General features: G+C 45.2%; 1 protein-coding gene and 1 non-coding gene across 2 annotated transcripts; both read right to left on the bottom strand.

Moving 5' to 3' along the window:
- Positions 1 to 361: 361 nt before the first annotated feature.
- LOC139649466 (probable ribonuclease ZC3H12C) lies at positions 362 to 6,827 on the bottom strand. The gene is made up of 5 exons (XM_071525877.1): positions 6,112 to 6,827; positions 5,177 to 5,316; positions 3,354 to 3,588; positions 2,419 to 2,525; positions 362 to 1,890 (listed from the first exon to the last, which is right to left on the bottom strand). Exons 1-5 carry the CDS (start codon positions 6,825 to 6,827, stop codon positions 362 to 364), a joined length of 2,727 nt encoding a protein of 908 aa, XP_071381978.1.
- Positions 6,828 to 12,683: 5,856 nt separating this feature from the next.
- Positions 12,684 to 12,789, bottom strand: LOC139649468 (U6 spliceosomal RNA). Its single transcript, XR_011695611.1, has one exon. It is a non-coding gene; the product is annotated as a U6 spliceosomal RNA (small nuclear RNA).
- Positions 12,790 to 14,423: the final 1,634 nt, after the last annotated feature.

Below are 14,423 nucleotides of genomic sequence, written 5' to 3'. Positions count from 1 at the left end.
AGCCTACCATGGACAGACTATCCTGATCTTAAGTGCTGAAGGAGCAGGCACATTCATAGAAAAATATGGCAGCTTTGGGATTTTCCTCTACAAAAATATCATTAAAATTAATGAGACATCTTCCCTGGAATGAAAATGCCATTACAGCACCTCTGCTCTTGGTATTAAACTGTTCATATCCAGTCGTAATAGCTAAGAGGGCTATAAGCAGTCCATCAACAGCTTAAGGAGTTTCATGTCTTGTGCTTTTTGGACTTTGGAGGTCCAGCTTGACTTTAATTATTATTATAATTGCAAGGGGGAAACCTGCAAAAGTGAGCCCAGGTCAGCTGATAACCCTAGCTTCACCCACTGACTGTAATCAGTAGCCATGCTGCGACTTCTCCATCAAAATGGCCGCCGCGAGCTGCTGAGCATCCATCACATGAGGGTTCCTGGCCATCACCACCCTCACCAAATCCGGAGGGAAGATGCCACACAGGTTAACAAACACCTTCTCCCTCAGGTCCTGGTATCGACCCAAGGCGGGCGGCTCCTGGTGCTTGGGGGCGGGCGGTGGGTGGTGGTTGTTGTGGGTGGTGAGGGACGGGAGGGACGGCAGAGGAGGCGGTGGTAGACGGGATGCGGAATGGCCGACGGGTGAGGAATGAGCTTGTCTACTCCACGGCGAGGGCCAGGACTTCTCGCGGACCTCCGGAGGGCTCTGGAAGGGAAAAGGCTCGTAGCGAGGCTGGGGGGACTGCTGGTAGTGGGGGTCCCAGCTCATCAGATGCTGTTGCTGTTGGTTTAGCCCAGAATAGCTCCTCCGGGAATGAAGTGGTGACCCTTCGTACACCCGGGAGTCCTGGAGTCCGCTATCCTGCCAGGGGGAGCCCAGCAGATTGCGGCCCAGAGGGGAGCTCTGAGAGTGGGGGTGAGGAGTGGAGGTCTGGGGTGGAGGTACTGGAGGGGAGGGGTATTCCCCAGGGCAACTACCCAGCGAGGGATGTTGAAGGTGGGGTGGCAGGTAGGATGAAGGGGGCTTGAAGGGGTGGGAGGGGTGAGAGGGGTGGGAGGACGGAGGGTCTTCCAAGCCAAAAGCAGAGAGTCTCCGTGGTTGGGGCAGGGAATAACCATGAGGAGTGTGTTGGCCCAGACTGGGGGACACGTGGCTGGCAGGGTGGGGGTACCGGCTGGGGCAGTGGTGGTGGTGGTGCGGGTGGTGGTGGTGATGGTGGCACTTGAGGCCATCGTCCAACAGCGGGTCGGGGGAGAAAGAGTCAGAGCTGACGCTGCCCTCGCTGCTGCAATCCGACGGCAGCGACCCGGCTCGCAGGTCGGCTGGGAAGAACCGCTCCGGACTCTGTGGCACCACCAGGCTGAGGCTGGAGTAAGCCCTCATCAGGGAGCTGTAGCCCAGCTTAGGGGACTCACATGTGGGGTAACTTTCAGCCAGGCTTGTTCCTGAGGCTCCAGTGGCCCTGGAGCTCCCTCCCCCAGGGTGGTCCCATCTGTCCTGGCCTCCTGATGAGGGCGGCCCGCCTGGAGCAGGAAGCCCCAGGATGCTGCTGCTGCAGCTGCTGCTGCTGCTGCTGCTTCCCCGGCGGGCCTCCGCTTTGGTCCGGACCCCGAGTCTGTCCTCCAGGAGGTCGTTGAAGGAGTAGCTGCGAGGGCTGGGGTTCGGCTGTTTCTTTGGAGGGCCTCGCCAAGGCTCGGCTTCTGCTGCACCTTCCGGTTGGCCAATAGGCAAGCTGTGGCCCTTCACCATCAGGGCGTCTTCCAGCAGGCTTTTGGAAGCTGCTGATGAAGTTTTGGCGCTGGCTCGCAGCTCATCAGCCACGGCACGCTGCGGCTGGGTGCCCCTCTCTGGGTGGTAAAACTTACACTTGTGGCCATAGGTGCACTTTTTCCCTAATGGGAGAAAACAGGGGAGAGAGTTTCTCATGAATGTGCCAGAATGGGCAATTTTAATAGCCTCTTAGCTTGTGGACAGTATTTGTTCTTCCTTAATCATATTTGTTTTCATCTTACTGCAGTAGCACAAACTCATCCTCTCTAGCAAGGAAACAGTGGAATAGAGTAAGAGCAAAGATTTTGTGTGACATGATATACGATCATTTGGAAAGATAAACCAGAGAAATAAATGTAGTAAAGTAAGTAAAGCAGTTGAAACTCACAGTTATTTTCTTAAGACAAAAAAAGATAGCAAGGTAATGATGCAACCCATCTCATCACTGATACCAGTACTTTCTAATTATATATCAGTTTCAATACATTGATGAGTGTTCACCATGTGATCTGCTGACACATCTTGCTAGTGCAAGCTACACTGAACTACCCAAACAACAGTCACAGCTGGATCAAAACTGATACTGTTTTTTCAAGGACTTGAGGTGTTCCACTGACAAAAATAGAAGGCAGATAAGTGTCGTTTGTTACCATAAGGACACGGCTGCTTCCTGTGTTCAGGAATGATGGGCCTCTTCCTCAGGAAGTTCTCCAGACTGGGTCCATGGCGGCCCAGCGGGTCATCTGGAGGCATGAACCTAAACACACAGTTAATAGATCGAAAATTTCATTAATTCCAAGAGGGCTTGAAGAACATTTTTAAGGGCTCATCAGAGTGCAAACAGATGACAAAACTACAGGTTTCCTACAATAACTCTTAACAGCAACAGTAAGCTTAAATTAGAATGAGATAGCATGTTTTTTTCTTTTTACAGTAATTGGAGCGAGTAGATGAGAGGAGATATAATTCAGTAGAGAGAAGCAATGAAGATCAAAAGATCAGCAATGAAGATCAAAAGATCAGCAATGAAGATCAAAAGATCGGCAAAGAGGAAGTGAAACCCTCTGATCAGTCCTCGGTTACATCAGGAATCCCCTACACGGACTGTGATGTTTACTCTGAATGTTGATGCTTTAACTTAGACAATGCTTTGCAAATTTCCCTGCAAAACCAATGATGCATTTTCCAGATAGAGGAGGAACACTGCCTTGGCCTCCAGTGTTCATGTTGAATATTGTAAGACTCTCCCTTGAAAAAAGTCTTAAAAAGTATATTTTAATGGATAATGCATAACATCAAAGATAAAATAGCTTCTTTGGTCTACAACACATTTTCCACTTCATGAAAGATGAAAAAAAGCCTAAATGTCCAAAGGCCAAAATCTTACCATTTTAATTATTTAGAATGATCATTTCTCTATTATGGGCTTCCCAAAGGAATGTGCAATATTTATTGTTTTCCCTATTCTTTACAGAGAAACTCTATTAAGTATTTTCCCCTAGTTTCCCCTAGTGCATAAATGTGCATCCTTATCCTTAAATCAACTCTTCCGTGGCTAAACGCAGTGTTGGTGTGATTTCCTTACTTGTCGTTGACGAAAGAGTACATCAGCAGACGCTCATCGATGAATTTCTTCCACTCCGGCTTCTCATTGGCCAGGTCACGGTAGTTGTCGTTGGAGACGATGATGCCGTCCGACTCGTAGGCCAGTTTGACGATGAAGCGGTCGTCGTAGCAAACCACGCGGCGTCCCTGCACACGGCGAGACGGAGTGAAGACCAGGATCTTCTCTTTCTCCAGTCGCCGCAGGATCTCCTGGTCTGGAGGAAGAGAAAGAGCAAGAGACAAGTGAGGAGACTGCGACTTAGAAGTAAGAATCGCATTATAAAATCCCACAGGCGCCAAGATACTGATGCCGCCATTGTAGCAGTAACACTTTTTATTGCATGTTTGCCGAACTGCTGCTGCACTTTTGCTCCATCTGTGAGAGGAATTAGTTTTGCTGTCTTTTCAGCACTTTGAGAAGTTACAGAGAATGGTCTGGTGACTAATTGGTTAGGAGACTTTAGAGTTTTTGTTTTGCAAAAATACAAATTTGGATCTACATTCAAGAAGGAATTGTCAGCAGTACTAAGTGATCAGATATCTGTGATCAGATAAGAGCTTTTCCTTCCTGTTCAAAGGCAAAGCTCAGCTGTGAGTGTCGCTGGTAACAGAGAGAGCAAGAAGTCAAAGGACGCAAGAAGTGTTACATCAATTTCCTTGATATGCAACACAAAGTTTGACAACTTGCAAGCTATCTAATTAGCGTTAATTAACGTTGTCATGAAGTACCAAAGTGGACAATGTTGTTGGACCAGAGAAAGTTAGTGATGCCTCTGCTTGATATCAAAGAGAATGAGTTGTGAAACAGAGGATGAAGGTACGTGACGTCCTGCCAGCAGAGCAAAGCACCGACAGTTTGATCATCTCGTCCAAGAGCTCCGCCTACACAGAACGTGTTTCAAGGGCCATGGCGCGGCTACAGCTGAAGCATGCTGCGTCCAAAAAAAACATCCTGTGTGATCATGAGATTCCTAACCTGATGATGGTGATGTGGTATGATGAGAGACGTGTCTGAGCATGAGGAAACCCCTCATTAAACTCATTTATCATTCCCATGGCAGTGACCTTTTTACCTTTTGTTTTGCCTCCCTCCACTGATATTGGAGCATTGCTTGTTTCAGCAGAAGTTCCCATGGTAGACACGGGTATGTTTTAGTGTTGGATCCATTTCAGACACACCTCAGTGTGTTGAGCCGCAGGTCAGTTGTGTAACGCAGTATGCAAAAACAGCAACAACGCTTGATGAACTAAAAGGCCTTCAGTAGAGCTCATACCTCCAGCAACACTATGCAATTGTCAAGATGTCAGTTCCACATGTTGGATTTTCACCAAAAGTTAATAATAAAATGTTCCATTGCCAACTTGTTTCACACTTTCATGATTGGACCTGAATGGGACAAGAGATCTGCATGTTCAAACTCTAGCCACTTTTAGTGCATTTTAGTCAATTATCACAGCACCACATCACCAATCAGCTCATTATTTGTTCACTTTCCTTTAGTGCTGCCCTACTACCACTGGACCAAATTTTGGAAAAATCAGCAGGTTGGTTCTGTCTAAACAGTTAATGAGCTCCCCAGTGCCTCCATGTTGTTTAATTGGACCAATAATGGAGAGTTTGCCTCTTCTTCTGTCTGTTGATTGGCCACAAAGTTTGATGTTAAGTTAATCAGTTCTTCCTGTCCTCAAAGTTTTGTGCAAATCCATTGATAACCTTTTGAGAAATCCTGCTAAAAGACAAACAAACAAACCCCTGTCCATCTCTGCTGGGATGGAGTTTAACAGCTGACTGCTGGCTGTTACCTGTGATGAGAGCATCAGGTCGCGACTGCTCCTTCCTCCAGGCGGGCACAAAAACAGTGATGTCACGGTGACCTCGCTCCAGGAACCAATCAACAGCCAGCTGGATACCTTGACAGGAAAACACTTCCTTATTTCCATGACTGCAAGGGGAAAAAAAACAAAATGTCAGTTTTCTAAATTCTGTTTATGGCTTTTGTCATTTATTCTAAGTTTCCATTGGATAATTCTTGTTTCAATGCAACTTTTATGTAAAATATGTAAAATATAGGGAGCCAAAGTCATTTCCATCAACTCTCTGGTCGACTTTTCCCTCTGTCGGTGTATGGGAGCTACTTCATATCAGCAATCTAAAAAGCATATGGCTTTGATTTTGAAATATCGGTATGTCAGCATCAACACATCTTGTTTGGCTTAATTTAACAAAAATCCATTCGGTATTATTTACATGAACGTCAAAGTTACCGAACTACACTACCCAGCAGGCTTTTGGCTAACTGGAATGTTCCATCTCCGGCAGAGGGAACAAGCTACGCTAGCTAGCTGGCTAGCTGCAGCTTCACAGGCTACAATGAAAAAATGTCAGCAGTTCCCTACTCAGGAGGACCGGCTGCTATCAACAGGTGGTTCATTCTGCGTTGTAGTTCTCCATCATTATAAACAAAGTCTTTTCTGAAAGCTTGAATGCTCTAAAATAACAGAAACGTACAAATTGTGTAAAAGCTTATGCTGCGTAGTGAGAGAAAGGTGAATCTCAACTCCATGTGTTGCTTTGTTTAGTTGCAGAAGACAGACTATTTTGCGATTGGTGGAAAATTATGTTAGCCACTTAGCCACTTAGCCACTAGTCAACCACAGGAAGTCTTTGGCCTACACTTCCGTTTTGGCTATGTCCCTTCTGCCGTGGCTACATGTGTCACAGGAGTTTCCTCAGTTACCTCATGGCCACGTTGCTGCCGTCCACCACAACCGGCCGCAGGTTCTCCTTGTCCTCCAGCAGCTGGGACGGACACAGCAGCCGGCAGGAGTCCAGGGAGGAGGAGGAGGAGGAGGAGCGGGCCGAAGAGGAGGACAGAGAAGACGAGGACAGAGAGGAGTAGGAGGGAGACTGGGACACAGCGGAGCCTCCTCCTCCTCCTCCCAGCTGCTCCATCTCCGTCTTGGTTCCCAGTTTGACCAGCTCTCCCAGGATGTCGTTGATGAGCGCGTCCGGGCCCAGCTTCTGCAGCACCAGCAGCACCAGGTCCTCGCTGTAGCCCAGCTTCAGAGCGAACTCCAGCTTGGTGCGGTAGTCAGTGAGGGGGTCGGCGGGGGGCGGGGGGTCCGCAGGGGTCCGGCTGGGTGGCTGACTGACCGGGGAGGGCTCTCGGCAAGGGGGGCGGGGGTTAGCCTGGACCCGTTCATCTTCGCTGTCGGAGATGGCGCTCTCTTCAGAACAGTTACTGCAACTGCTGCTGCTGCTGGAGCTGCTGGAGCTGCTCTTCCTGCTGCCGCTCCCCTGGGCTCCGGCCCCCTCCTCCCCGGCCGGCCCGGAGCCAGCGGTGCCGCTCAGCCCGGCCGGCCGCTCAGCGCCTTCCACGTGGAGGTAGTCCAAGTCCAGCCCCAGGCTGAGGGTGCGGCCTGTCCCATCCTCCAGATGGTCCTTCAGGCCCATGAAGCCGTCTCACACATCCAGCCCCGCGCCCGCCGTGACCGCCCCGCGCACCGGACCGACCCCACCGTTACCGCTGATGACTGACAGCTGGCTGACCGATCCTGGGAGGGAAGCTGGAGGGAGAGGGGGAGACCAGAAGTGACGGGTTAAATTCTCGAACGCCGATCGAAGTGGAAGGCGTGCGGTTTGATTTGAGTTATGATTTATGAGTTTGCAGGGACAAGTCATGTCTAGAGGTTGTGATACTTAATATCCAGACACAATAAATCACTGGCTGCCATAAAAGTTGAGTTGAATTTGAGTTGGCAGGTGCAGGAGCCGAGGCTGATGATTATGTGTTTAAAATGTGGGTTCCAAACTACATGCTGGAGGTTTATCACTTTAACATTTCACTTTACCACAGTCTATTCCAGTGTATTAACCTCTCACATTGTTTTAGTTTAGGCTACAGTACATTGTGTGGTTACACCCTTGAAAACACATAAGGTAGATTTTTACTAACAAAATGTTCTTGTACACTTACAATACTTGTCCACAGGTTAGTATATTGGACTAAGGCTACTGTATATACTGTTTATATGCAACTATTTCTTACATATTTGCAAAAACTGAGATCCACACCCACATACCTTGTCTCTGTTTATTCTTGCAAAAATCCTTGCACACTCACAAACTGCGTATGTGAGTGTGCATCGCATTTTTTGCAAAGTTATTAGTCTTTTTGAATCTACGCACCACTAGAGACATTGAGAGACAAGAGACAAAATAACATTTGGCAATACTCTACTATATTTTGTTTCTATACTGTTTTACATATACAAGTTTCCTTTTATAACTTCATCCTACAATATGTTGGTTTATTGACTGTCCAACTGGCTCTTTAGCAGCAGCGTCTTCTAACTGACCTGCTGAGCGAGACGAGGTGTCAGCCTCTTCCTCAATTATGGATGAAGCCTCACTCTGACACGCCAACTTGACAGAGTGCTTAAAAAACTTGTCTGACTACTCGCAGCTAACTGGACGCATTAAGTTTACCCCTCCTCTCCTGCTGCAGGGGAGAAGTGAAACACAAAACTGCATCATTTTACTTTTTAAGAGCAGAGCAGTTTACAGTGAGTGCAACAGCAGAAAAAGATTCCTCGACCGCCAATATCATAAGCTACCAACAGTGAGGAGGTCAAGGGTCAGAGCCACAGCGCCCTGACAGAAATATTTACTGAAAACATAAGTCAAAATCTTACACTGGGAGATGGAACGTGACAGCAGAGGATAGTGAGATGGAGAGAAAGAGAAACTAAACTGAGACAACCTTCTCAGATCCATACTTGGAACACAGCAGGCTCTGACAGACTGTGAGGGCAAGTTGAAAACTGTAACCTCCCTTCCCACTTCCACTGATTTGCATGTTAGCAGTGAGCTCAACTGTCAGAGAAGCATCAATCAGACTTCAGGCAAAATGTCAAACTCCTCAGCCAAGAAACAATCTCTCTGAAACAAATGGCCAAACGATGCCAAACCACCTGACACTCTGACACGCATATAATTACACCAAGTCTGTATGTTCAAGTATTGGACCTTTCAACACGCAGATTATTGGAAGTGCCAAGCTAATACAGCAACTCTCACCTTGTATTCAGGGAGGGTTTTTTGGGCGTAGGCTTGCAGGAGCTGAGGTGAAGACAGATGATTATATTTCCAGGAATTGTTCCTGTAGCTTCAGATCAATCACTAATTTGAAATCAAATGATCAAAGGATTAGGTCACCTATCGTCTTTCATAATCTCAACTATTAGTGGGGAAAATGGAAAATTTACCCAAAATTATTGAACATGAGAGTAACTTCACTCTACACTCCAAAAACTAAGGTTTGTAGAAAGAGATAAAGGCCAGCAGGCATTTTGTATTTGAATTGCATGAATTTGAATTTGTCATTCAAAAACAAATTACTGATACTAGTATTCCTTTTATTAGTAGTAGTAGTTTCAGTAGTAGTAGAAGTTTTTGTCTGTCTCTTTTCTGTACTTTCACTCATCGAAAACCTAGTACATCAGAGAGCTCAGAAAGGATAAAACTCAAATTGAGGGAGAAAACTACATTTGAAATTGTAGTTAATGTTAATAAAAATCCTGTTAAATGTTTAAGTAATTCAACAAATCATTTTTAAAAATCAACGGTTCAATCCAATTTTTAAATTCAACAGTTTGGTATGAGCATGACAAATTCAAATTCACGCAAGTCACAGTCTGCTGGCAGTAATCTCTTTCCATACTCTTCAGTGTTCTTCAAAGGGTCCTTCACAAGAGATAAATATCACTGAAGAGTTCATCAAATAAACCCCCTATGATAGAGGTGAACTCTTTATGAAGGCGTTCTATGAAGAACCCCTAAAGGTCCTGAAAGCCCTTTTACCTCTCAGTGTGGGACTGTGGGACTGTGGGACCTCCCTGGACTGACTGAAACAAAGAAGGACCTGTTGTGATGGGGAACTGCTTAGTGACCTCTTTAAAAACAAAAAAAAAAAGGACATGTGTTCCTTTTCTCCCACATCCCTTTCCACTGTATCAAGGACACACACACACACACACACACACATCTGAAACATCTCTACTTTACAAAGGCTTCCCTCGACTTAAAGGTTCTTTATCCCTGGATCTAGTTCACTCTTGTTTGTTTGATGCATAATAGTGCCTAAGTGGAACGTCGGGGCTTTTGTTCATTGTGTTGCAGATTAAGTGAAACATGAACAATGCGAGGTCATTCTTCTGGTTGTTTCTACTGGACATTTCCCTCAATAAGCATCTTCAGAAAAGGCCATGAACAAAGGAAGAGCCTCCCAACGCTCAATTATATCATGAAACGGATCAATTTCTGTCCTGACGTGGACAGAGTGGCTGTCGACTTGCTCGGCCTACTTTACACCACAAACAAATCTCTATTTCTGCAGAATATGTGAATGTGTTCGTGTGCAATATCTGTGAAAGCATGCAGGCTCGGGAAATAACCACCTGCCTACAAATGTAATCAATAAGGTCACTTTTAGAGACGATAACATTTGAAAGCTTTGGTTAGCTTTGGTCTTTCCCTGATCTCAAACTTTGTCCCTACTGGCAACTGTACATTTTCTCTGACCGTGAGCCAATCAAATGGCTCAGTATCAAACAGGCTCCTGATTGGCTGCCTGTTACGCTGCTCTACACAAAGCGGTAGCATCTACACTTCTGTTTCTCTGCTGTCTGGATGGTTAATTAGCCTAATGTTAGCCGACATGTAATGTTATTCCAACATGGCGACACACTGCAGCTGCGGAAAAGAAATAGTAAACGCTGAGATGGAAAACGGGAGCAAATTTTAAATTAAAACTCCAAATCTGCTCACACAGTGCCTGATTCTGTAGATTAAATAGCACTGAAAACAGGCAAAAAAAGGTTAAAAAAAAAAAAAACTGAAAAAAAAAAATTGGAAGATAGATTTCATATCCACCCAAAATACTAGGCTTATGTATGAAATAAATTGACAAAGACGAAAACTAAAGACATTTTCTCTGTAATTTTAGTTTATTTTAGTTCGTTTTGTAAACACAATACAGTTTCTGTCAGTTATCGTTTTTTTGTAAAGCCTCATTTTTATTTTTATTTCAGTTAACGAAAATGTTTTTTCACACCTAGTTTTCGTTATTTCATTCGTTTTCCTTAACGATAATAACCTTGGTAGGGAATCGTCCAGTTTTCGCAGCTTTGTTTATTAGTTTAGTTTACTCTGTGGTTTTGGTGGTTTAAGGGGACACAGCTGTTTTTCTGGACCTGGCGACTCTTGTTGTATTTTACTGTATTTTTACTTTGAATACTTTTGTGATTTTTGTAAAAAAAAATAATGATTTCTGCTCATTTTAAAATTTCATCAAAACTATGAAATAACACAATTATGTAGTGACCAAAAACGTGTTAAATCCAAACTATCTTATATTTTAGATTCTTTGCCTTGATGGAAAGGCAAAGGCTTTGGAAAGAAATTCATACATAGGATCAACTTCACTATTTATATTTGTCTAAGAAACACATGTCAAGCATTTAAGCAGAAGCCTTTAGATCAAAGTGGCTTTAAGAGAATGAAGAACATAGAACATTCAATCAGGTGGGTCCAGACTAATGACTGGCAGTGTGTGTTGTGTCCTCTTTCCTAGCGAGCCGTGGTTTTTGAGGACATAACAGTGTATATGTGCTACTGCTTTAGCAGGACAGTTGTAAGTAAGAGTGTGTTGGATGTGTTGTCGCAGCACCGGAAAGCCGGGGCCCTTTTATGACCCGACCCCGGCATCCAAGCTGCCGCTCCACTGTTCGCCTCCATGAATGCCACAAGAGAACTGGAATAATTTAGTCCTCCGACAACAAAAGAGGCACAAAAGAAGAGAGCGAGAGAGTGTGTGTGTGTGTGGGGAGGGGATGGGGGGTGGAGGAGAAGAAGTGTGTCTGGCTTGCTGTCCTTCAACAAAGCAGCTGCCACCCAATCTGTCCTCCTGCGACGGGAGCATTGTTCCCCCCCCGGCCTGGACGGTGCGCACAGACGGAGGCTGGGGGCTATTCAGGCCCTCGCACAATACACACACACTGACACTCACACACCCGATGATCCCTGGTAATGCAGTCACGCCGGCCTTAGTCACTGTTTGCCAGACGGGATTTCTCGAAGAGTCAGCAGAAATATGACAGTGACACAGCAAGTTGAAAGCCTAAATAACCAAACTATTTTGGAAGAAATATCAGCGATTTTCCCTTTCAAACACTAAGATTTTGAGGCTAAAATCTTCAATATTATTGATCAATTGAGTTAGGGATTTGAAATATCGTTTTTTTGGTTGTTTTTTTTTACAAAGTTCAGCTGGAAGGCAAGGGGGGCAATGTTTATTTTCTTCTAAAAATAGTTATGTACCATGTTGTAATGAAACCCTTCAGCATCCAGGAGGGACGTCCAGCACTACTTCTTTGTGTTAAATAGAAATTACTTTGCCTTCTCTACAGAATGGCCTGTTGCATGACGACAGTAGAAAAACGATAAACCGCGTATTTTCCCCTAAGCAACAAATGATACTATTACTAATATATACTCAGTATGAGTCTGTAAAAACAATTTGCAATGAAACTCTGAAATAATGTTATTTCTTTGAGGCACATCTGGATCTAAAATCAACAAAAAAAGATAAATGAGCAATAGGGAGGGGGAATGCAGATGGGTGATGTTAAAGCAACAAAAAGCGATCCATATCAGTCTTAAAATGAACTGCAATCATTTCTTAACCATTCCCTGCTATTGAAAGCTCTGAATCTTCTAAATTGTGTCCAAAGAAACATGAAAGCGAGAACTGAACATACAAATTACTTTCAGTTCAATTCAAGGTATTTACTGGCCTGAATGTTGAGAAAAGTGTTGCCTAAGCATTAAGATTTAGGCTCAATTTCTATAATTACTGCAACAAAAGTGACCTGTGCAGGTGAGAAAGACACTATATTCACACATTTGGGATGTCTGTCCACCACACTGTAAATTAAATTAGTAGTAGGGGTAGTATAATGAAATCAAACATAATCTCTCCCAATAGAAATTATATAAAAATCAATTGAGACCTGGAGCTTGAAGCTTGAAGGAGTGAAACTGTAGACCACCAACAGGTTTTGCCTTCAGATCGCTGTATCAACAGTATTGTTGCTATCTGGAGATTCTTAGGAGAATCTAATAGGATGAAAAGATATCACTGTATGCCGTTTGGTGGATGTTCCTATCCGAAGTGCCTCACAGTACAAAGTGTACTCATTTGTAGCATGAGTGACCCCAGTGGGAATCAAACCCCCAACCCTAAACCACAGAATTATGGAGCGCTTCGCTGATTTGCATGTCATTCTTTTGCAGGTGGCCATGCAAACCTTCTCTTTGTCAGTGCAATATTACATAGACTGCTTTATCACATCATATACTGTATGTGTTCAAGACAGGAAACACCAATCGTTATTCTTCTATCCAAGCAGATTTTTAGAATAGAACCTTCAAATGAAGCTTGGTACCTGCTGGTAGAGTGGAAAACCAAATTCAGCAACATTTGACTGTTGGCTGGGGGTTTCCCAGCAGTGATGACGATCAAAGGAGAGAGGAAGTCAACGATCCTGGATCAGCTCCTCTAAACTCATTTAAACTCACATTTAATAAACAGCACAGCCTGGTTTTCCAACACCAGGAACAAGAATTTCATTTGGAAATTAATTTGATTTGTGGGTTCACTAAATACCCCAAAACTCTTAGTTTCTGTGGGCCATAAGATGCAAAAGGAGACAATGATTTTACAGTTGCTAAAATGATTTAATATCATATCAGACAGCACTGGCATCAACACCAGCACCACCATATCATAGAAAAAAGAAATATCTGAAACCCTTAAAATCCCAGTCTTGTTCTGGGGGGTTGAGTTGTTCTGCAGTGAGCAGATGCTGCAGCCTCCATCTCAGTGACCCGGCCTGCTGCACTGCCTTTGGGCTGGGACTACTTGTGTCTGTGTGTGTGTGTGTGTGTGTGTGTGTCTTGTGGTCCGAGGTTAGCCCCCATGGGTCCTGAGGTGGATTGGGGTGGAGGGGTGGGGAGGGGGGGCGGGGGTGTTGGGTGCTTGGCGGAGGGACCAGCTCCCCTGAGGCCAGACCAGGTCCCGTCCCTCAGGACCGCCGTACGGCTGCCATTTGCCGGCCGGGCCGAGCAGAGAGGCCGATACGCCGCACCGGTGACAGTCTGGGAGGGGGACAAAAGGGGTGAGGGGGAGGGGGGAGGGGGGGTGTATAGGCAGCGGGGGCAACAGATGCCTACTGAAAGCCACACCTCCTTCCCGAAAGCATCCTCCCTTCCCCTCCTCCCCTCCTTCTCTACGGCAACTGGTGGTGTCCCGGTGCATCCTCAGCAACACATATCACCACTGTCTGTCATGTGACCTTTAGAGAGAGGGGGGGAGGGCGGGGGGGGGGACTCACTTTCACCTCTGAGCTGTGCAGACTCTCAATTGGTTACGTCTGTATCTGCCCCGCTGTTGCTAACTACCCCCCCACACACACCCCCCACACCCCTACACACAAAACATCCTCCACCAGGATCAGCCATGTCACATTTCCCTCACATAGACACACATTAGGCCACGGACTCTGAATCTGATCAGATTTATTGTTGATTTAGTGTTGAATTGTCAGTACACTTTATGTGGGGCCAAAATGACAGTGAGAGTAAAACCAGTGACTACAACAGTCATCTAGCAGTATGTACGGTGTATACAGTACATTCTCTAATTGGGATAATTTCTAGTGAGTTAAATTAGAGTGAAATTAAACTCTTCCTCATGTTGCTGGGACCCACTAGACCCCCTCAAGGACCCCTGATTGTCTCTGGACCCCAGTTTGAAAACCTCTGACCTACATCACATCTAGCCTCTCTCCCTCTCTCTCTCTCTCTCTCTCTCTCTAGTCTTCATCTAGTCTATCTCACTCATTTAATACAGTCACTTAATTTACCTATGTAATAATATCTATAAAATAAAAACAATCTATATAATAAAACTTCCAACAGTTTCACAAT

This window comes from Centroberyx affinis, unplaced genomic scaffold (assembly GCF_046629955.1).
Source record: "Centroberyx affinis isolate AG114_WGS23_722 - 3 ecotype Tasmania unplaced genomic scaffold, CSIRO-AGI_Caff_v1 ptg001348l_1, whole genome shotgun sequence".
In the NCBI taxonomy this organism is placed as follows: domain Eukaryota; kingdom Metazoa; phylum Chordata; class Actinopteri; order Beryciformes; family Berycidae; genus Centroberyx; species Centroberyx affinis.
This window is presented reverse-complemented; position numbering and strand designations above follow the sequence as displayed.